Raw genomic sequence first — 24,208 nt, 5'->3', positions numbered from 1 at the left:
CTGCCCCAAGCCCACGTCCAGGCCCCACAGCTGAGCATCATGTGAGTTTGTCCTCCTCGTGCCCTGCATTTAAATCTACTCTAAGGTCCGAATAATCAAGTACCTACTAGTTTAATGAGCATCCTCCAGAACAACTAGGCAGACAGCCAGCATACACCTGATAAGAAATGAAACCTACCGAATGATAAACACCTCTCATATACAAGGGCCTCAGAGCATACACTGAAGGATCAGAAGCTCTGGCCTGGAGAATTCTGGAAGCTCTGGGAAACAAGCCCAGGTATCCTCTTAACTGCATTTTGGTTGTCCTCAAAGACGTTCGTTCTGTACTAAAAATATTCCCAGTTTTCTTTCTAAAATAATTCTGTAATTTCTGGTACACAGAATTTGTCATTGAATTTCATTTCTGGAAAGGGGCCATGTCTTTATGTCACAGGGAAGCAGAGGCTCAGTGAGAGAAAAGGGGTCTTCGGCCTGCTGCCGTGCCGCTCAACAGCAGGGGGCGTCCCCTGCCCCCCCGCCTGCACAGATGGCGGCCCTGGAGGTGCACATACAGTCATGCGCAGCCAGCACACTCTGACTGCACCTTCTGGTGGAAAGAAACCCCAAATACATGCAAGCTGTGCAAGCAGCCCGACCTCAGTGGTGCCATCCCCAAAGGATGGGGAAACACAGACTACCACACGGTCTTACAACTCTGGGCAGTGGTTCTGTGCCTGACTTCATGTTCTGGACATCTTGGGATAAGAGACACAGGTGTTTCCCACCTTGTCTCTCCCCTGTCCGTTCTTGTAAAGAAAAATACGCCCAAAATGTGCTTGCCAGGAGCAAGGGGAGAAACGTAGCCTGGAGAACCTGTCGGAAGGGGCTAGCCAGCTCCTGAATGCCAGGGAGTTGAGCTTCAGAGTTCTGGTGTGGGGAAAAATTATCCACGTGGCTGGAGGGAAGGGCTCTCTGGGGCAGTTCATAATTGTTATTTTAGGCTTTAGTGCACTCCCTCTCCCCATTTAGAGACTCTATGGCAAACATGAAAAGCCATCTATCCATTCTTTTGGGGGTGACAAAGGTTTGGAACTAGACCAAGGCCATGCTTGTACCACAATGTGATTGTACTAAACACCACTGAATCGCACAGTTTAAAATGATTACTTTTATGATATGTGAATGTCACTTCAAATAAAACCACCATCATCTCCATCTCTCCAGCCATGAGCTGAGCACACAAGCTTCTTGCAGTCCATGATGAAAACTTCTGAAATGTTAGCACAAGCAGATCCTTGAAATTTTTCTATCTGTTCTTCCTCATTCCCCACTCTCGTGTTCAGGACACTCACCTGCACTCTTCGGGGTTACTTTTGGCTTCATCTGTACAGCGATAGAACTTTCCCTACATATAAAACACACAGGCAGTCAAATGCAAGCTCCCTGCAAAGCGATTGGTTGGGCTTCATGCCAGAAGGCACATTCCCCGTACCTTGAACAACTGGACCCCGATGCAGGCGAACATGAACTGGAGAAGGGTGGTGACGATCATGATGTTGCCAATGGTCCGGATGGCCACGAAGACACACTGGACCACGTGCTGGGGAGAGAGGAGCCAGGGGAAGGCAGAGGAGGTTTACCTGCCTCTGTGGTTTCAGCCTCTGGGTGACCTAACACCGGCCAAGAGTTTCTAATGTTTATGTGCATTTTTATATGATTTTCCAAATTTGCATTCCCTTGCACTTGTTTTTCAGGTAGTTATCTGTGGCGAGCTACGCCTGGTGCATCATGGCCACCTGGGAGAAGCACCCCTGTAGACCAGCCCCTCCCTGGTCTCTTCCAAAGCGGCTTAGTCCGAAGAAATGCTAGGGGGTGCAGCACTGCCTGGCACACAGGTCCACACGGACCCTGGCCCCCCACACATGGACTCAGGAAAATGCAAAACCTCAGACCTTTTATACGACCTGTATGAGAAGAGATTTAAAGACCAAAATAAACCCAAGAAAATATTATTAATAATTTTTAAAAGTGATAAACAGTAATCACGTTAAGAAAAATAAATTAACAAAGATAAAGAAAATCATTTGTAAAATGCCTTCAGCACTTGCCAGAGGCAGTGTTGCTGGTTAGAAATATCCTTTCCAAACATATAACAATATAAAACCCATCAAGCCTCAGCCCAGCTCTGGCCCCCAACCAAAGTAGCCTGGACCGGAGGGCAGAAACCCAAACCTTAAGTCCTTTTGCTCTGTTGATCGCCCTGAGCGGCCGCAGGACCCTTAAGACCCTCAGAATCTTCACAACGGAGATGGCACTGGATCTAAGGAAAGAGCACAGAACGAAGGCAGAGTATATTACAGTCAGATAAAATACTCTGAAATTATTTCAGACGGTCTTCACTGCAGGACCACTGCCTGTGTGGAGCTGAGCTCACCTCCGGCCGTGAGAGAAAGAGAGAGAGAGAGAGAAAGAGAGAGAGAGAGACACACACACACACACACACGTGCAGGTCTTTCCCCGTCCTGTCCACACTCCAGAGCCCTTCCTGGGCCAGGCCCACGGGCACTCAGAGAGGGCCTGACTTAGGTGCCCAGTTAACGCAGCAGAGGCATGAGTTAGGAATTCGCTTTGTTCTTTTCACTCGATATAAACGCTAGGTAGTACTTGGCTTTTAGGCTGCGATTTTGTTTGGTGGGGTTTGCTTTCCAAGCGGGGAGACCTGCTCTGAGTGGGGCTTCTCCAGCCTCCAAGGAGTTTGCTGTTGGGTGGGAGAGACGCAATCACCACCTGTGTGGGGGAACGGACAGTGGAGGGGGTGCAGGACGGGCCGCCAGGAGAGCACGTCCCAGGGGAACCTGGGAGGTGGCAGGCTGGTGAGTCCTGGGGGGGAGGGGCAGGTTAGCTAGCCTAAGGGGGAAGGGGTTCCGGGCAGAGGGAGCAGCACTAGGAAGGACAATTCAGCTGACCGGGCCCCTCAGGTGGCCGGCACACACACTCGGGAGGCAGTGGCAAGGGCTGCAGGGGGAGAGGCCCGGCGCAGCTGGGAATTTATGGGAGCTGCAAAGATGCTCTGAGAATGTCCCCTCCAGCTGCAACTCCTGGCTCCCTCCCTCTGGGCAGCGGTGACAGATAAGGACTAACACAGAGGGCTGTCTCAGGCAGGGGTCCTTGGTCTTCTGAGGGGGAGGCAGCCTGTCCATGGAACTTGAGCTCAGAAGTCGTAGGTGAGCACATGTTCTCATATGGGTTACTGATGGCCAGCACCTGAGCACACGTGCTTGTAAGTCAGCGGGGAAGCAAGGCCACTGCGGAATGCTCCCACTGAAGCCTCTGCCCCAGACCCCCAGGTAGAGCCGGCAGGCACCGTGCCGCTGGGGCATCACTAGGGCCCTAACTTATGGCCTCCGCCGCCTCCTAGCTGAAAATTGTAGAAGCCGGGAGGAGGAGGTCATGGAAACTGATATATCCTGGTGATCGAGGGAAGTAGCCTTCAATAGCCAAGCTGAGAGGGTCCCCGGATCCCATCCCCTGCCACCAACCCTGAATGAGGATTGAGATCCTGGATGAATCCTAACTAGAACCTGGCTTCCCTCTCTCCCAGTCAAGACTTCTCTATTGAGAGTCAGGATCACAGAGAGTAATAAGCCCAACCTGGCAGGGGGCATGGAGAGGAGAAACAGGGGAAATGGTGAACTGTCCCAATGCTCTCCGGCATGTGCACAAATCAAGGTTTCCCGGATAAGTAAATGTAATTGTTAAAATGATGCCTAGCCTTTAGGGATTATGTTAAAATTCCTCACATTAACCATCCTGCCCCAACAGTCTTGTGCCCACACTCCCACATCCACCCCAGAATACTTACTGGATCCCAAATGATACTAGGGACACCCCGACCACCAGCATATCCAGCAGATTGAAGTAGTTCCTGCAGAAAGCCCCTTTGTGGAGGAAAGCTCCAAAAGTCGCCATCTATAAACAGAATCATGAGTGACTTATGGATATTTTTTTCTCTCAGAAGAAAAGAAACCTGGGCTCTGTACAAAACCTTGAGGAAAGTATGACTTTACTAACAAGCATGCATTAGGAAGCCAGAAATGTACACCAACAGGGCTGACCTGGATATTCGTTCAAAAATGGAAAAGGGGCAGCTGATTTCAGATACATTTTAAAAGAAGAGACCAGTCTAGGCTCCATACCAACGATGACAAACTGCGTGTAGGAATCCAGCGTGGGCAGGTCCAAAGAGCCTGTCCCAGAAGGGTCCACATGGCCCTGCTCATCAGGACATCATCGCTGCCCAGATAATTCGGCCACCCACAACACGCTGCCTCTGGTCCCCAAGAGCCCAGGAGAGCCTCTGTCGCCCCAGTGGGCCTTCCCAGTAGGACTAGTGAAAGCACTGGAGCCCAGTGCCCCCAGGCTCTGTTCGGAGAGACTTGCACCATTTTACCGGGTAGTGCCCTGCCTGCTGCCGATGGTCCTCAGGGAGACATCCAGTTTAAACGGTGCCTCCAGGTCCAGTGACCCCAGCATGTGCAAGGGGTGGTCAGGAAGCCAGCACAGGCCTCTCCCCTGGGCAGTCTCCCTGCCCTGGAGTCCCATGGCACATGCACCCAGAGCCCACACCATGGGTGCTCCAGAGAGGTGCCTACTGGCAATGCAAAAGGACTTTAGTGAAGAAATTCCCAGAGTAAAAACAGCAAAGTACATCAAGTTCACTGTGAATTAAAAAAAAAACAAAAAAAAAAAGTGGAGAAGGCTCAGGTGAGTCCAGGACAGAGCGCCGGAGTCGGGAAACCGTTACACCAGACCATATGAAATCACCAAAACACCGCCGTTCTTGACCAAAAAAAAAAAAAAAAAAAAAAAGGGCAATTCCGTACGATTCAACCGAATCGTCGTAGAGCCTCCCCAGCCTTCCCACAGCCAGCAGGAACCACCGCCTCCGATGCTAGATGCTTCTTGGCGAGTCTGTGTTCGCTGAATCCTTCTGGTTTTTTGTTTTCCACCCTCCACCACATCTTTAAAATGAAGAATAACTTGGAAGATTTAAGTCACTGAAGCAAATATCCAGAAATTTAAAAGCAGTAGTTGTTTTTAATTTCTTTTAAATAATTCTGTATCTCATTTGCCCCAAAGTCCAAGAGTAACTACATTCGTTTAACCACTACAAAATGCGGGAAGTAAAATAAAACCTCGATGAACCAGGCTAACAGACTAAGTGGAACGTGTCCCCCACTCAGTTTGAGAAGAAGGCAAATTACAAAAAAAAGGGTAGCTCGGGATCAAGTAGAGGTGGGGTGAGTGTCCTTGACCCCCAAGCCCTGTGCATTATGTGTCTGTGCTCCTCACCGTGGTGACTTTGCCAGAATCACTAACCGGGCAGGGTTCTCACTGAGAACTGTCAGCCACAGTCGATGGTTTAAAGGCAGGAAAGTGAATGTGAATTTTTAGATTCTTAACAAAGTTTTAAGTAGAGGTTGGTTGGTTTTGCGCTGATGTTTTCATTAAACAACAACAACAAAAAGAAAGTAACTCTAAGTACCCCATTCCCTGGCAAAGTTCAGCGAGGTTTTATTTTATAAAAGATTTTGTAAAGAGCCCAAGTTCCACAGGAGTCTGACATAAAATACGTTTTTTCCCCCTGAGATGCACACATAAAAACTCAAAATGGTTGGTTTAAAGACAATTGTGGTGAAAATCTCCCATCTTGTCTCCCCACTAGGAGACGATTGCTCTGACAGTTGTCACGGGTCACGCTATCCCGGTCCGGCAATGACCCATGACACTTAGTAAGTGGAGGGGGTGGTTTCCTCAGCTGTCTGCTGCAGGTCTCCAGACTTCTGAGTGCATAGGGAATGAGCTCGCCCCGGGGGGCCATCACACTCAGTCCACAAACCACATGCAGCAATGGCAAGTGTGAGCTCATGCATGGGCAGTATATTTAGGGCGCCCCGTCCAAAGCGTGTTCCTTTTGTTTGCATAAATGTAAGCCCATCCATTAAAACAGATATAAGATATCTTAACACAAAAAGACCCGGGTTATCTTGCAAATCCCATTGCAAGAAAATAGCGTGTTACTATTTCAGGCCACTGAAAACAATTCAGTCAAAGAAATGAAAGGAGATACATTCCCTTCATAGGATAAATGCTTCTCCTCTGACTTTGAGGTCAGGAAAGGTGGAAGAAGGTTCACACAGAGTGATGTATCTGTTATCAGATGACAAATTTCAGAGGATATATTTAAGGAGCAAAATAATTTCCAGTCACTATGATGAAGCCAAAGTAGCTCCTACATGCATTGAAAGGTTAAAAAGAAACAGCAAAAACAAGTTGAATGGTTACAGAAAAAAAAAAGTCCTTTGGTTTAAAAAAAAAAAAGTGTAGCTTGATCACAGAAGGCAAAAAATAAAAATAGTCAAAAGCACTTCACGCTTCTTTGCCACGTGTCCCACAGGAGCAGGCCCCTTAGACACATGGCTGTGGAACCTGTTACCTTCAAAACGATCTCAAAGGCAAAAGTACCAGTGAAGACATAATCTGCATAACCTAGCATCTGGAAGGTAAACAAAGAATTGCAACCATTATTGCTACAGCTGCTTTAGGATAGGTGAGGATCAATGAAAAAGCCATTACCTTTAACAGGATTTCAACAGTAAAGATGGCTGTGAAAGCATAGTCAAAGTAACCCAGTATCTGCAAGGTACAACATTGTGGACATGAGACACAGGCATCCGGACAAATTCGGACAGCTGCACACCCACAGGCAGAACCCCTGCATGCAGTCAGACCCCCGTCTTCCCGAGACAGGCCCGCCGCTCTGGGGGCAGGTGCGTCACCTCCCCCGGCCGGTTATGGCTCAGCTTTGTGACCAACGAAGAGCATCTGGGGACACTCACCTCCTTCAACTACTCATGCGGACTCTCTTCCCTGTCTGGTGTCATGGATGGACAAAGGCTCATTTCTACAAGTGCTTTATTAACACAACCTTTGCTCATCACAGCACAACACTGACAAACTGGCGATACCAGATAAACTGGAGTGTTATACACTATATTGGATTTTTAACTGCCTTTTTGGCTGAATGGGATAGGGCGTCATCTAGCTGGGCCTCGGACTGGTGGGGAAATGTAAATGAAGGTGTGAGTGGTAGCCAGTGGGGGCCAGAAGCTTCCATGTGCCCCTTCCGATTCCAGCCCATGTCATCTGGGAGTCACAAGCCCTTCCTTCACTGACGTGCAGGGCTGGTAAGTCCTCAGGGAAGATTTTGACTTTACAAGTAAACTTGTACTTTTACTTTACCAAGTAACTTGGAAAGTAAAACTCTTGGCCTCCGCTCTTTTCTAACACGGCTCTCTCCCGGCACTGAGTTTTTGTTTGGTTTTTACCCAGCTGGGCCCAAGCAAAGAACAGACTGACCTGGCCTTTGAATTATCAGTCCAGCTTACTTTATCAGATTTCCTGAAAATACCATCTACTCTCCAACTGAGTCCTGCTCAGGGAACCCTTCTGGGCACCCTGCTTCTTCTCAGAGCCATGGGGGTGGACAGGTGGGTAGGGCAGGTGGGCACCAGCGGCAAGAGTCTGACTGCTCGACTGAGGCTACTCACAGGGAACCCTCTGCCACAAAGATGGCAGCCAAGACTCTGCTACTTGCAGAGACCATCTTGGCTGCCATCTCGGCTGCTATCTTGGCTGCTGCTCTTCTTCACAGCCATGCCCTATGGCTTCGAAAGCACTGAAGAGATCAGAGCCGAAGGGACCATGGAGGTCCCCCAGACCAACTCCCTTCAGGTAACAGATGAGGATGCCAGGGAAGGGTCGGGCGGAGTGAGGTCTGTGGAATGTTAGTCGAGAACCCCGGGTCCTATGACTCAACTCTGGGATCCAGCCCAGGGGAGTCCTTGATTGCTCCACCACAGTAAGGGCAGGGCCCCTGCTGCAAAGCCCAACTGTCTTCAGCTCAAGTTCTCTGGAGGGTATTCATTGCCCCAACCGTTTCTGTTTAGAGATTTCTAGATTTTGCTGGACACCTTTTGTATATTTATGTTTCTAGACAGGCAATGAAAGGTATTTCCAGCACACAGCAAGCCCCTGCCCATTCCTCCATCCCAGGTCACAGCAGGACTGTTCATGTAGAAAGCACCCACGTAGCCAAGACACACCGCTGCCCACATACCAGCAATCCAGCTTGGTGCTGGAGGTCAGAGCTCCTAGATGCAAGCTGTTCTTTCCTTATTCAGACCTCTTTCACTAATAACTCAGCTAAGCTTAAAACAACAACAACAACAAAAGCACTGCATGAGTCCACTTACACGGGGGCATCTAAAGTAGCCAAACCCTTAGACAGAAAGGAGAACGGAGGCTGCTGGGGGCTGGGGGAGGGAGAAATGGGGAGATGTTCAACGGGTGTAAAGTTTCAGTCAGGCAAGATGAGTAACTTCTGGAGACCAGCTCTACAACACACTACCTACCGTTAAGAATGCTAACTCATACACTTAATTTATCAGGAGAGTAGATCTCACGTTAAGTATTCTTTACCACAATAAACACTATATAGTATTTTACAGGCAATATATGTACACATATGTACATCTGTTTAAGAACAGTAACATTCTTGGAAAAAGGGCAGGGAAATAAGCTCATGGGGAAGTAATTACAATAAAAAATAAGAACATGAGGCCCCCTGTAAATTAACTCTTAGTCAGTCTGTGTTCTAGACTAGCTCCTGACCTACTCTGTCAATAACGGTATTTTTTTCCAAACAGCTTCTTCCCCTTGTGCTTCATGTCTATGATGAAGCTCACGTTCTATCTGAACATTGAGATAGAGACAGTCTCAGCGTCTCTAGCACAAGCCCTGATCTGTGAGTGCAGATTAGGACGGGTGCAGGGCCTTCGTCTTTGCATCAACACCAACATGTGCCCTAGGAAGGAAGTTGTTTTAAAATCTGCACATCAGAGTGCCCATGTTTTATCATTCTGATAGATTGGGGTTGCTAGGCTGCAAACCGACAGCCCTGGAAATGAAAAGATACAGCACAAGGCTTGATGGTCACAACCAAAATCCCGGGACACCGATCTGGGGATCTGTCTTAATCCTCAAATCTCTAAAAATCTGACGACCGCAGAGAGGTACGCACCAGGCAAGGCACCAATGCTGATGACACCTGCGGGTCTCCCTCTCCTGGGTTTCCCGATAACCACCTGAAACTGCACTATGGTATCAAGGCCAAAGCAGTAAACAGACTATGGGGCTTCCGAAGCTGTGTCACCTTGGGATTGTTCTCACTCTCTGCATTGTTCTCAGTGCTGAATGAGCTGAACTGTTAAGGTGGGACAGCTCAGGCAAGAACTGTTTTGGATACAATATCTGAGCAGCACAGATGCCGTGGAAGGGTGCTCTCCTCCCTAAAGTACAAAACTGATAACAGAAAACTGCCCACTTGTTTTCTTCGTAAAACCGCCTCCTGGCCCCACCAAAACACAGTTCTTCCTCTCCACTGCACCACGGGGTTCCACCCGCCATCGCCCCCACCCAACTTGTGTTTCCCCCAGTGATGAGACCAAGCGGCTCTGTGAATTTCAGCCCACGTCAGCTAGACATCTTCCCACCAACCCTAAATATGAGCTTCTGGGCACGCGACATACCTGGTTCCATTTCTACTTTCTCTCCTGCTGGATGCGGGCAGAAATCTCAAGACAGGTGTGGACATGAATATGACCAGGGAGGGGAAGAGAGGGACGAAAATGCTGGCAGCAAGGAACAAAGAGGGAGAAGCGGGGCTCCTGAATGCACTATAAGTTACTGCAGAGTATTTGAAATGAAGTGTCGTGGACAGGATTCAAACCAGGTTTGTCTGGCTGAGACAAAACTGCCAGCACGCACGTCCCGAAATACCAGATGCCTCCAGGTGAATGAGAAGAGGCTGCCTCTAGCCTTTAGCCCTGAGTGACGGCCCCTGCCAGACAGCCCAGTGCTCCTCCCAGCCGAAGACCCGCCCGCCCGTCCCTGCCCCGCGGCTTACGGTGTTCCGGAAGGAGTGGCTGCGGATGGGGTCCTCGGCGGCAAGGGCGGCGCTACTCAGCATGATGAACACGAGGATGAGGTTGGTGAAGATGTGGTGGTTGATGAGCTTGTGGCAGCCCACGCGGATCCTGTGGGGAAAGCCGCTGCATGGACACAGCCCTCGGCGGTGACAGGTCAGGCAGAGGACAGCGGTCTGCTATGCTGCCCGTGCCCCCGACTGGCCAACCCGAGCCACCGGACTGCGAGCCCCTGGAAAGTGCCAGAAGGGAGACCCCAAGGGCCCACAGTGCCACGGCTCTGTGTGGGGACTCCTCAGAGACATCATTCATTAAGTCCTGAAAAGTGGGGATTATCGTCCAGCTACAAGTGGAGAAACTGAGGCTTACGCATTTGAAATTTCTTAAGGTGACACAGCTAGTAAGGACTGAGGGAGATTTCCAATCCAGCTGGACGGTAACAGCTCCCCCTATGACATGAGAAGCCCAGTGGCTTCCTATCCCCGCCTTAAGAAGAACCTGAGCACAGAGCTCGCTGCAACAGCTTCATACAGCTGGCTGTATGAAAATGACTAGTAGATGGGCTTGGTAAAATCTCCTGTTATGTGGAGATTCTGTCCTAAGTGCTTTGTTTTTTTTAAGATTTTATTTATTTATTTATTTATTTATTTGACAGAGAGAGAGAGCACAAGCAGGGGGAGAAGCAGGCAGAGGGAGAGGGAGACTCCCCCGCCGAGCAGGGAGCCCAATGCGGGACTCCATCTCAGGACCCTGGGATCATGACCTGAGCCGAAGGCAGAGGCTTAACTGACTGAGCCACCCAGGTGCCACTTTTGTTTGTGTTTTTAAACTTTGGAGCTGACCCACAAGCACTGGTGAGAAAGTGGAGTGAAAGTTGCATCATGCACAAATTGCACAGGGATCTTAGTACCACGTGACAGAATCTTCAGCGTCCTGTTTTCCTGCCGTCCCATGGGCTAGTTAGTGCCAGACGACCCTTAACCTCAACACTGGACTTTAGAATTTAAAGATTTTATTTTTAGCCTGGAGAACACATGTATGTTTTCCCTTGAACATATTTTCCTTTTTCACTTTCAAAACTGGAGTCAACTTTATGAGAAACCTCCTGTTGGGGGCTGCTTCATGCTGGGATGTGCCCTGGGAGGGCTTGCAAGCTGTTAGCAGGTGAGTCTGGGAACACGTTCCAAGGTGCAGGAGTGTTCACAGCTTTGGGGGGAAATCAATCCATTCCTTCAATACATGTAGACCCGGTGAGCTGCAGGCTTCAGTAATATCAGTCAAATACTTTTTTTTTTTTTAAAGAGACACCCAGGAGCGCCTGTGTGGCTCAGCCGGTTAAGCGTCTGCCTTCAGCTCAGGTCATGATCTCAGGATCCTGCGATCGAGCCCCGAGTCAGGCTCCCTGCTCAGTGAGGAGTCTACGTCTCCCTTTGCCCCTCCCCCTGCTCATGCTCGCTCTCTCAAATAAGTAAATAAAAACTTTTTTAAAAAATAAAGAGACACCCAAACTCTCAACAGTGATGAGTTATAAAAACTACCATCAAATCCTCAAGTTACTAAGGACTGCAGCCTTGCTTCCCACCTGTGTCTCCCTGGGGATTGTGAATTCCATAGAGTTCTCCTCTGACAGCCAAGAACTGCTTCTATAATTCTAGAAACCTTTCCAGGAGCCATTCATTCCCCACCCCCACCCCCCGGTATGCCATCTGTCTCAGATGATTTAAAACCTAGAAACCAGCTCATAAATAAATGTCATCCTCTTGCAGTACTTGTAAGTACAGTGCTCTTGGTGAGCACCTTATCATTTTAACATGAGAAATGCTATTTTAAGCAGGATATCCTAGACCTGAATTGAAGAGCTACGATCTATAAAATATCTTTGAGCAATATCACTGTATTGCCATAAAACTCAATGGGGAATAGTGATTAACTAAACTGGATCTCAGGATGAAGATGCTGTGCAGAACTTGGCCACAAAATTCTCATCTCCAAAGCACCTCAACAGAAAGACCCACTCGTGAAGAAAGGGTCCTCTGGATGGAAAACACTTCACAAGTGACAACCCGTGGACACCCAAGCCATGGGCTCTGACCAGTACGGGGGCTAAAGGGGAGGAGAATCTGGAATGGCACTCGTCCCAGGGGCCGGTCATACTCCTAACAGCACCTCCATCCAAGAACAGGATGGCCAGGAAGAGACAGAGGGCAAAGGCAAAGCTGGAGCAAGAGAGGGACGCAGGGTCTCCAATGCATAGGCACAGAAAAAGACCCTGAGCCACCCTCCTTCACCCCATCTCCAGCACCCCCTCAAGCAATCTGTAGGGAGACAGGGGAGACACAGCAGCAATGAAATTAGAAACTGGGTATTTACGGGTTGGTCTTGCTCAGAATGAAGAATGCGCTCCCTTCAGGAATGGGGGTGATTTTCTCCTTCATGTTCAACTCTGAGATTCTGCGAGGACGGGGGCCAGCAGGAACCTCAGGTTCATCTTCCTCTTCCTCCTCTTCCTCTTCCCCTACTTTAAATGAGACACCTTTTTTATAGGCATGAAGTAACGATCGCATTCTGGTTCGAATCATTATTCGCAATTTCCCATGGAGAGTAAACTCTCACATCTATCAGCTTACGTTCATCAAAACCCTTCCAAATGGACTGAGTGCGTGTGGGGGGCCAGGAAGTGTGCCTGTCTGTGAGCGTGTGCGGTTCTGGGAAGGAGGTTCCCAGCAGTTCCAAATCTGACCCACGCAGAAGGCATCAGTGGTGGGCTTCTCACTGCCATACTCCCAGCACCCGGCTGTTTCCCCAGTAGCCTTGCTCAGCTTCAGCCTGAAAAACTGTGTGTGAGACTTCAAGCCCAACAGGACCATCCCCCCTGCCCCACAGTCCCTGCTACATCAGCAATAAAAGCACCAGCGAATGTGAAAGGGTCAGGTGAGCAGTAATAACAGTAGGAATGGCTGGTTGCCTCCTAAAGAGATTTCCCAGAAGAAGAGGGGCTTGCCTGGATCCACTCACACTTTCTCTCCCCACCACCTGGAATTTGGGTTATGTAAGCCACCTGGGTGACCAAGAACAAAGAGCAGGGCTAACTGCTCCATGAGGAGACCGGACCTATGGCCTCGGCAGCCTCACCACCCACCATCACGCCAGCTGGGCTGGTCGGCCACAGACTGAGCCCCTGATCACTGTGTGGCAGTAAAACCACACCACCCATGAACTGAGAGCCTGTCACTGGCCTCTGCCACCATACCTGGCACATCACAAGGTGGGTAGGGGTCCTTGTCTTCATCCTCTTCTCGATAGTCATCAATTGTAACCTAGGATGACAGAGAGGTCTTGGGAGGAGGGGAGACTCTGACTTCAATGCACTGCAGAAGACCCAAGTGAAGAATCAGCCCTGCCATTCAGCACACAGAAAGAAGCTCTCTCCAAAATGCACATTGCATGTAAGTGCATGCATGCATATGGACAGGTATCCCCAGTGGTGATTCTGCTTCAGCCATAGCTCTGAGGGCAGATGAGGAGAAAACGAGTATAACCTCTACCCAGTCATGGTTAGCCGGCACCATCCATGCCCCTCTCTACCCAGCACTGTCCCACACACTGTATGCTAACTGCACGGCAGATTCCTGTCTCCCTGCTAGGATGCGAGTTCCATGCACACAGGGACCTCGTTGGTCTTCTTCATTGCTGAGCTCCAGTATCTGCCACACAATAACCACTCAATAAGTATTTACTGACTTAGGGACCCAAACAAATGAATGAAAAATCCAGAGTTGTCACGAGTGGGATGAAGTTTGACGGTATAGCCCTGAGCACCCAGATCCCCAATCCCAAGATTCCTTCTGGAGGCACATTTCTATTAACAATCCTCGATTTTAAGCCCTACTGAGAAGATACTAACAGATCAGGTCTGATGACACAATTCCAATAAAGAAAATTTAAGTGGTCCCCCCAAATATTTATCATGCTGGCTATTTGGTGAAACATTAATGGATCACCAGCTAGCTGCCTAAATTCACCCAGAATCCTCCTGGGAAGCCAGTGTCTATAATGGTGTGCCACACTCTCACACCAAAATATCACACAGGATATTTATCATGGTGTAAACGGTATATATGTGACAATATCAACAGATTCAATTTGAAACAGAAAGGGGAGAAGTGTTTCAGGACATATACCTTATTGTCACTGTTGGCTATCTGGTTGACTTCTGGTTTGTTGTTCTTTTTATTCTCCAGGCTCTCTTTTCTGTAGAGAAAAGAACACGAGAAAGCAAATAACCATATTGCTATGTACAAAAATGCTAATCCAGATTCGGAATCCACAGTGGCCTGATGAAGGACAGAATTTAATTGGAAACAACTCTAAAAGCGAGAAAATAGCACAACCCACACGAAGAGCCTTCCCGTTCACCTCAGTGCGCTGGGTTCATTACACAGATCATCGTATTAAAATTCTCATGTGAGAGCTCATCAGCATCAAATGCGTCATTTATTTCATGACACCAAAATTAACCACAGGGATTCTTTAAGCATGGGACCATGTGACTCCTACTCTCGGCTCTGAGGGAAGGAGAGCCGAGGGCCTGGGTTCTGCCCAAGATTCCATCCTCGGGTGAAAACAGGGTTACCTGGCAATCTTTTTCCTCTCCTTCTCTTCAGCTTCCTCTTTCTGGGCAGTATTCAAACTTTCAGCATCAGCCAGATTGTCTACAGCGATCGCCAAGAAGACATTCAGTAGGATATCTAGTTGGAACAATTTTAAGGGAACAACACAATTTCTAAATGCAACTACTTGTGGTTGACAATGGCAATGTCACACCCCTCTGTGCTTTGGAAGGCTGGTAACAGGTGACTGTCCCCTAAGTGCTGTATTCACTTAGTAAGACCAGAAGGCCAGAGCCTGCTTAGAAAACAAAACCAAACCAACAAAAACAAGAAACCCTAGAAACCTGTAGAAGACAGTCTGGAAAGAAGCAAAATTAAGATCCACTAAAAGCCATGAAAACCTATAAACTTCAACATTTCCTTTAATAGGCGTGCATACATATGTGCTTGCACAGACACGTGTGTCTCCATACACTGAGGTATCTACACCTATCATACACACTGCATGAAACAATCTATTATGTGAACACGGTGTTGTTATGCATTTTACGTTTTCTTTCTTTCTTTGTTTTTTTTCTTTCAAAACACACACGTACCCATAACATATATATACAGGGCATGCTTTCCCAAATAGACCCTTTTAGGCTACACATTATTCAAGATGATGATTACACAATGCAGTCTGAGTCTTTCTCATCTGAAATGGTCTTCAGAGTCTTCAGAGTCTGTGGATACTCGTTCGTTCACAGCACAAACACTGATATATTGCCAGATGGTGCCCAACTGTTCTTTTGAATAGCCCCACTACAGCTGTATCTTTGACTACTGTGGTTGGATTTTATTTTTTCAAATCCCCAAAAGCGAGGTGACTGAACAAGCTATCAGGTTTTTGGCTCTTACTATAATGTTGTATGTGTGGTTTCCTTGGATAGAAAAAAAAAATAATTCTGAGCAAGTTTCCCAAATCTCTTGGAAGATGCCTGTTTCTTATTCACCAGCAGTTAAATACATTTTTGAGAAGCACAGGGATCAGAGGGAAGTAAGTCTAGATGGCTCCTTCTCTGAACATGCTTCTCCTTGGCTGATGCATGGTCATCTGTGAGCAAGACTGTGGGAGCCCAAGAGCCCTGAGATGGGAGAGGTGCACCACTGTCCCCCAGGCCCTGTGCAATCTGAAATCTCAGCTGGGTAACACAAACGTAACCTAACAAAGAGACTGGTGAGGAAATAGCTTCCAGGGGATATCATCCTTGACTAATCTATTCAAGTCTTTAAAGATGATAGAAACATGAATGAGTTGCATTAAAACTTCCAAAAAGCCTTTGGTATGTTAGACTACGTGTTAAGCAGAGCTGTAATGAGCCCAAGGAAGCGATCTGTCTTGGGCTGGGTGATGGCTTGGTAATGCAAGCCCTTCTCTGATATGTGTGGGATAATGATGGCTCAGGTAGGGATTACTGCAGGACTAACTGTATTGAGAATTCCTACCAATGATCTCAATGAAGAAATAATATATCCTTAGTCTTGCAATGACACCAAATTTTGAGTAGTGGAAAGCACATCCAGAGTAATAAACCATAGAAAAATCTTGCAAGTTTGTAATAGACAGTTTCCAAGAGCAAACACCCATCATCTGTATTTAGAGGCATTACCCAGACCCTCCTAAATAGTGGTGTGCTCTGGAATTCACTCAAAAAGATCCAAGCACCTCCAACATGCTGGGGATTGTGCTGGGTGCTAGGGACATGACGGACCAGAGTCCCTACTCTCATGTAGGGGGAGATAGAACATAAACTACTTAAGCATTTCAGTGATACATGTATTACAAACAAAACAAAACAAAACACACAACATGTAACCAGAATGAGTGTCACCAGGGAATACTTCTCCACAGACCTAAAGCCAGAAGGGTTCTGGCCTGAAGGGTTCATGGAGGAGAGTACAATAAGAAAACACTGATCATTCCTTTAACAACCATTTGCCAAGGGCCGACTATGTGCAAGACCCTCCACTATAAGCCATGAGAGATGTGAATACAAAGAAGAAATTCCTGACTCAAGAAGTTTATTATTGAGCTGGGAGGAGGGAGAAGCACCCATCCCAAATCCAGTAGGATCTGGCCCCCCATGTGCAGTAGGAGCTGTACGGATGAATCGAGTAGGAGGGGTGCTGGAGCTGCCTGAGGGACTAGTAGGGTTTCTATGTATTGTCCTTAGAAGTTTGTGCTGGGGCTTCTGCACAGAAGACAAGTCACTACAGAACAAGGGGAAAACAGCTGAAGGAATCTGGGGCTTCTTAGAAGAATCCAGATAGGATTCTTTAAAATAAAAAAGTGAAGACCAAGAGGTGGTATTCACATATTTGTACAACTGCTCTTTCTCCAAACCCTCACTGAGGGTTCCATATGCCAGGTCTGTGCCAGTCAGGGAGGTCAGAGAGAGAGAAGACAGAACCAAAAGTTACAGGGTCATAAAGGGTCTGATTGAGTGAAAGAGAGATCCAAAGTTCCAGAAGTCTAGAATTAGGGAGGGCCTCTTGCCAGGGAAAAGGAATAAAAGGAGTCAGAAAAGAGCTCAGAGCCTAACACAGCAGTTAGCCAATGGATACATGATCCCCAGAGATGTACAGAGCAGCAAAGCCAAATCAGGTCCAGGGAGCTTACATCAAGCCACTGACAATGGGTCCCCACTGGTTAGGAAGGGTCTCAAGAGACACAGCTAACCTCCCAAGCATGATGGCACGGAAGACCACTCCGCTCTGCCCTAAGCCTTCCCTTGGGACTTGCACAGGAGCTGTGATGCCAAGCTGGGTGACAACGAGAACAGCCCACGCATTGTCCCATGCTCCCTTCCCCAGTTTGCTCATTCTTCAAAGCCTACTGGAACTCTGACCATGCCGTCCCAGCAACAGTGAAGGGGAGCAGATATTGGGCAAACAAGGTAAAGGCATTCATCTCCCCACCCCAACGGCCGCCACCACCACTATCACTGCAGGGAAGTTCAGACAGGGCGAAACAAAATGACAAAGCCCCTGGTCAGCTTGAAGGATACAGTTACCACAAATGAAGAGGATGATGAAGTAGATGCAGACGATCATCCCTGAAGAGGATGGGCCACCATAGGCCATAATGCCATCATACATCACAGCGTTCCAGTCTTCCCCTGTCAGGATCTAAGAGGCCAAAACCGCGGTCAGTCCACACGCAGCTGGACTGCAGCTCCTGACAGCCCTCCAGAACCCGCCGGGGGCTCCCCAAATCTGGTTTGAGCTGCCTTTCACTGTGCTCAACAAATCCATCGGTTACCCCGTAGAGTTTTCAAAACACTGTTTTCAATTACACAAACACAGGAGTTAATTCTTCACATGGAAATAAAGCAGCACTACATATAAGACCTACCTAATCTTTGATGACACCCCAGTTCTGCACCACCACCCCCCGGAGAGCATGCTGTTGGTGCATCTCTCTCTAGAACCTCTGCACACATAAGCACACAGATACCCGCCCAGAGGAAAGAGGTAGGTGGTGTCTTCTCAGACTTATTGGACACAAAGGATGTCATACTATATGAATTTTCTGCGTTTGCCTTTTTTTTTTCCCCACTCAACAATATACTGGAGACCCCCCTGTGTCAGTAAGTGCCTTCAATCCTTTCAATGGCTGCCTACTATTCTACACAGTTAATCTATACTAGAAATGGAGAATTAGACCCATGAATCTGTAGAGGCTGGGAATTCCAAATATCTCATGTAAATTTACAAACTATCCAATGAGTAGATACTAATAACTACATGAAATTTCACATGGAATCTTCTCTGCTGATGATATCTGATAACTTAATCTATATTGAGGTTAAGAACAGATGAACCTAAATAGCATTTTAAAAACATACTATCTAAAAAATAATTTATAATAATAAATAAATAAAAATAAACCATACCATCTTCCAGAGAGAGAAAGAAAGAGAGAGGGAGTACATGTGCTTCTGTATTGTCTATCTGCACCAGACACTTTAAAAAATAAAACTGTCATGGCTCACAACCCAACAGAAGTATGGGTGAATGATTTCAAAAGATAAAGCAGTTCCCAGGAAAGGAACTTAGTGGCTCTTAGTCACACAAGAACATTCAGGTTCACTCCTGATAAGAGAAATAGGCATTAAAACTACAAGATACCATTTTCACCTGTCAGACAACCATCAAACAGCTTGAACACCCACTGTGGTAAAAAGCGGTGAGGTGTCGGACAGCGTCCAGACCCCATCCCTGGAGGATGGACTGTCGCTACCTTGAGGAGCGTGTCGGGCAAGAGTATCAGTGTTGAAAATGGACACACACCCTTCAAAACAGCAATTCCACCTCTGGGGAATTTACCCTACACATCTACACTCACACACGTGTCCATGGTGTGTGTTCAGGGTCACCCATGGAGCCGAGGCCGGCCACAATGAGATATTCATCGGCTAGGGACTGGTTACATGAATTAGGGGACATCCACACCACAGAATTTTTGCAGAATCGAAAAGTGGGAGGCAAACTCTTATGGACCAATAAGATAGAGTCTTAAGGACTCTTGAAATCGTGAGAACCTGGAAAACGGCACATAAAATGAGCTACCATCTACATCATAGGACATTCATTGGGAGGTAGGTTGGTTGGTAGGTTCACTGATTTACATCGAAGGGCAAATACATCTCAAAGAATACACAGAAGCTATTTAGTGGTGTTTGTTCTCCAAAGGAGAAATTGGTGGCTGGGTGGGAAGGAGACTCATTTGTTACTTTATATCCTTCTGTAAACATCTGAATTTTGTGCCACACACAGGCGCTACCAAAAACCACCACCACCATACAGGTTTCTCTGAAAGAAAACAGAAAAAAGAATAACTAATCAGTGGCTAAAAATTCAGTATAATCTAAAAAAACTAAAGTATATTTCAAAAAAGTATGGCCCTAGAGCAGCGACAGTAATTCTATTCTCCTCAGAATGACCAAGTGGAAATGAATCTTACAGATCATTCCCTCTAGTCTCTTGGTTTTTTGTTTCGTTTTTTTTTTTTTTTTTTTTTCCACAAAGGATAGTGACTTTCCAAGGTCACAGAGTGGAGCACTGAAAGGGCCAGCAGGGGACCTCGATGTCTGCGGTCCCTCCCACCAGACCTTCCTGCCTCCCAGGCCGGGCTCCGGAGCTCACTGATGACACGTGTGAAAAGCGACAAGGGCAGATGGGTCTTTAAAATTTATCTGCCACTGTCTGCTTAAGGAAGGGTTTCGGCTCACAATATAGGAAGAGGGGGTTGAGAACACCTCCGCTTAAAGCCAGGTGGGGTGTGGAGGTCACTGCTCTGAGTGCAGAGCCACCTGCCAAGCTACCTGCCACCGTGCCTCCATCTCAGCCTCGTTGCCTGCACACAGCCTCCATGCTAGGAGACTGCTGGTTCCAGTTACATCACAGGAGGGAGAAGCAAGGGGGCAGAAGGCTGTCACAACACTTCTAGCACCCTGATTCCTCTGACTACACACCAGAGCATGAGGGCTTTAGAATTCACCTCCTTGCACAAATCCGTTAGATCCAGGATCACAAAACTTGCCTGCAATCAAAAATTCACAAAGAACAGGAAGAGGATTGTAGAGCCTATCTCCCAGGAACCTTGGAAACCTCACAAAATCAAACAGATGTTTTTGGTTTATTATTCTGTCCCATATCCAGTGGTCTTACGAAAACATGAAATCACACCCCCTAGATAGCTGGAGTCAGGTGCGCAACAATCAACTTCAGTGGCACAGGATTTGTCAAAGCATTATTGGGGCAGAGGTCACTAATCCCAGCAGAATCATCCTGTCTTCCCGAGCTGTGAAGGGACAAGACGGCGTCTCACGCGGCCTCCTCACACGGGCTCACCTGGAAGACTGTCAGAAGGGCTTGAGGGAAATTGTCAAAGGTGCTCCGCTTGGTCTGCGTTTCGTCAAAATTAAACTTGCCACCAAACAGCTGCATCCCAAGCAAGGAAAAGATGATGATGAAGAGAAAAAGCAGAAGCAACAGCGAAGCGATGGACTTCATGGAGTTTAACAAGGAGGCCACTAAGTTGCTCAGGGAAGTCCAGTGCCTACAAGTCAAGATGGGGGTGTGAGCACACAACGCCCATGGGACACAGTGGACATCACGGGGCCAGGATGTGGCTGCTTACCACCCCCCCAGCCAGAAAACGCCTGCAGCATTACACGCACTCTCACCTGGTCACCTTGAAAATCCTTAAGAGGCGCACGCACCGAAACACAGAGATCCCCAGGGGAGACATGATCTCCAGCTCCACCAAGATGGTCTCAGTAATTCCACCGCACACCACGAAGCAATCAAACCGGTTAAAGAGAGAGACGAAATATGCCTGGAGACCCAAGCTGTACATTTTTACCAGCATCTCGCAGGTGAACAGAGCCAGGAGGACTTTGTTAGCAATATCTGGAAAGACAAAGGGTCTCATTGTGGGCGTGGCTCAGACTGGTCTTCCCTCCCCAGACCTCCCTCCCGCCTGTATCTGCTGGAAACGCCCCACCGCCTTGACCCAGTCTTCGTGGTGGCCCCCATTACAGACACGTGGCACCAACGTTTATGGTCTGTGTGCCGGGTTCTAGTCCTGCTTCTGTTACCGCCTAGATATGGGACTCTGGAGAAGTCCCTTGAGTTCTCTGCGCCCCAGTTTCACCAACTATAAAATGGGGAGGAGCAGGTTTACCAATCTCTGAGGCTTTCTACCCATAAAGCCTGTGCTTCTGCATTTACACCAACGTATTATATTTTTTGTTTCAATCAGTCACAGAAAGGCCAGTCTGGTCTTGATTAGGGCACCATGAGATAAGCAGCAGTTGTCTATCAAAGTCATTTCTAACCACAGAGAACGGCACCCAGCAGGCTGGAGAGCTAGACAGAAATAGGACCTCCCCATGGATCACAACTGACCAACTCAGAACAGGCTGTCTCTGGGGATGAGCTCCTGTCCCACACTCCTGGGGCCTTCCAGGTAGGGGAGAAACAACCACTTGCCAAGAATACCATACGGGAAAATAAAGCTTCCAGTGGGGATGGGGAGAAGGGAGATGAGGTCCCTTCCAACGACAAGATTCCTTGGCCCTAGGCTGTCATAGGGTTAAGACAGAGAACACAGAGATCCCCAGGGGACACATGATCTCCAGCTCCACCAAGATGGTCTCGGTAATTCCACCACACACCACGAAGCAGTCAAACCGGTTAAAGAGAGAGATGAAATATGCCAGAGACGAAATACGGCATCAGTTGGTCCCAGCACACCATGTGGGCTGTGCCCCCACCCCTCCAGGTGCAGCCTGGGTTTGGATGGTTCCTCTGGCTTCTAGCGCCCCCGGAAATTTCCCGTCACTACACATGGATCAGCTAAGACTGAACTGCAGCTGGACAGCCTCAGGAAGCCCTAATTCGGGATCAGAACAAAAAGAACACAGTCTCTGCTTGCACCTTGAATCTGCGTCAGCCAGTCAGGCTGGTTGTAGTGCTCAGAGGAAATGGTTAAGGTGTTGAGAAACACCAGGACAATAACCAGCCAGTAAAACGTGACAGACTTCACAGCAGCCCGACATCTTCTGCGATTGAAGCGGTTCCAGCGACGCCAGCGTCGGCTGCAAGAGAAGCAAACGTGACTCCGTGAACAGCAGATGCGGCCTCTGAATGCCCGATAGACGTCATGGGGACAGGTTTTGTCTTTGTCTCTGGAGATCCAGATCAGGGGGTGCAGGAAGGAAAGATGAGAACACATGACATAGAAATGACATTGGTCTTTAAATACAACTTTAAATGTGTAATCTTGACCTGATCGTGCAATCAGTTTCCTATGGCTTTAGACGACTCCATAATCTGCCACGCACAGTCCTCAAACCAGCTAGAAAAATCTAGATATTCATAGATTTGTCCGCAGATGCAAAACTGAGCCTGCACACATATATGCAATTTGCATTCCCACCATATGGCACATGGATCTGTTCACACTGCGGGTGTAGAGAGCCGTTTGGCTTCTCATACACATCTCTTGCGGCATCTTAATCATCATACAGAATTTATCAGGCAGCAAAGTGCTCCAGACCCAGATTTCCTTTTACAGAGACTTTTAGTCCTTTCTTAAATCCGGGAGGTTTCTCTGGAGCCTGGTAGACTTGTCAAAGCCGAGTAGGACATGAGTCTTCATACTGAGTCATCAGGTGCCCTTTCTAACGAGTGAGGCTCAAAATATACCTTCAGGAGAAGAGCCAATATTGAACTGTGTTTTCATACAAATAAAATGAGCTGAGCCAGACAGACAAGTAGCATGTCCTCTACTGACTTTTAGTTCCGGCTTGTAATTAGGTTAAGTATTCCCTCCCTTAGCCTGTTCTCCCTGTGGGAAAAGTTCCCTGCCACAGGACGGATTGGTGAAGTGGGTCCCGGGAAAAGGCCAGCCGAGTGGCGATGTCAGCCCTGTGTAGGCTGTGCTAACAGATGGGACTGGTGGGCACTTCCTCTAGGGGCCTGAGTCAGAGGAACCCCCAGGCTGCATCCTGGCTGCAGCTCTGGCTGACCCAGCTGCATTGCTATGCTGAAAACACCGTAACCCAGGGACCAGGCGAAGAAAGAATGGTGCCCACTCTTCAACGAGACCTGCAACAAGAAAAGTGCACTTTGTTCTTGCTCTTGCTATATGGTTTCCAGTGGTAATAGTGGCTGGAAACATGATGACCAGTATAGAAAAATCCCACTGAGGACACTGAAGCCTGCCCCTGAGGCTGGGTTTCTCCTGCGATGCATAATTCAGTACACACAAGCAAGGTGGTCTGAAAAAGGACCAGTGTTGGGTCTATTTATGCTGCAGTAACAAGTCTCAAGTGTCTCCCAAATCTCGGAAGCCTCACTGTCCCATCTCCTGAAGGCCTGCAGCACTTCCCATCCTGCCCCTCACTTGGGGCTCCGGACACTGGGTCTACAGAGGTGAAGACAGCGCACCATCCTGTAGCCTCTGATCTTGAAAAGCATGCAAGGTTGGGGCAAATAATTATCAATCCCCACTCAGTGGTATGCTCAGCATCCTGGGTACAGGAACAGAGAGACAGGAGCAGCGAATGCTCTTTGCAAGAGTCAGGAAGGGCCTCCCTGAAAAGCTGAGATTTGGGCTGGCTCTGGTTAAGAGGGTAAGAGTTCACCAGGGGCAGACAGGAGGGCACTCCACCCAGAAGGGACTGCATGGCCAAGGGGACTGAGGTGGGAAGAAACTGAGCCTGGTGAAAACAGACAGTAGTCCTGTATAGCCACAGAGTGGGGAGTGTGGGAGGGGTGTCAAAGGGTCAGGCCAGAATGTGAGCCAGGGGCCAAATGATGAAGGAACGTATATGCCCTCTGGCAATAGGGAGTCAGGGAAGGGCTTCCAGTTGTTTGTAAAATCAGGTTTCTTGAGATACAATTGACATATGGTAATTATTAGTATTTAGGTATAGGGTTTGTAACCACCACCACCACAATCAAGAGGTAGAATATTTCCATCACTCAAAGAACTTCCCTCATAGCTCTTTATAA

General features: G+C 48.0%; 1 protein-coding gene across 4 annotated transcripts in view; it reads right to left on the bottom strand.

The window, feature by feature from the left end:
- The window catches only part of CACNA1D (calcium voltage-gated channel subunit alpha1 D), a 296,432-nt gene that overhangs the window by 65,361 nt on the left and 206,863 nt on the right, over positions 1–24,208 (bottom strand). For all 4 annotated transcript variants that reach the window (XM_035727534.1, XM_027583774.2, XM_027583772.1 and 1 more), the window contains 14 exons: positions 22,127–22,287; positions 20,872–21,097; positions 20,537–20,744; positions 17,689–17,809; positions 14,662–14,776; positions 14,210–14,279; positions 13,279–13,345; positions 12,399–12,546; positions 10,010–10,139; positions 6,619–6,678; positions 3,845–3,951; positions 2,215–2,302; positions 1,475–1,582; positions 1,335–1,387 (listed from right to left, as the gene is read on the bottom strand). In XM_035727534.1, the coding sequence (XP_035583427.1) occupies positions 1,335–1,387; positions 1,475–1,582; positions 2,215–2,302; positions 3,845–3,951; positions 6,619–6,678; positions 10,010–10,139; positions 12,399–12,546; positions 13,279–13,345; positions 14,210–14,279; positions 14,662–14,776; positions 17,689–17,809; positions 20,537–20,744; positions 20,872–21,097; positions 22,127–22,287 (1,662 nt within the window). The remainder of the gene's footprint in view (positions 1–1,334; positions 1,388–1,474; positions 1,583–2,214; positions 2,303–3,844; positions 3,952–6,618; positions 6,679–10,009; positions 10,140–12,398; positions 12,547–13,278; positions 13,346–14,209; positions 14,280–14,661; positions 14,777–17,688; positions 17,810–20,536; positions 20,745–20,871; positions 21,098–22,126; positions 22,288–24,208) is intronic.

The sequence above is a fragment of the Zalophus californianus genome, chromosome 1, assembly GCF_009762305.2.
Source record: "Zalophus californianus isolate mZalCal1 chromosome 1, mZalCal1.pri.v2, whole genome shotgun sequence".
NCBI lineage: Eukaryota > Metazoa > Chordata > Mammalia > Carnivora > Otariidae > Zalophus > Zalophus californianus.
The sequence above is the reverse complement of the archived record's forward strand: the minus strand, read 5'-3'. Positions and strand labels throughout refer to the sequence as shown.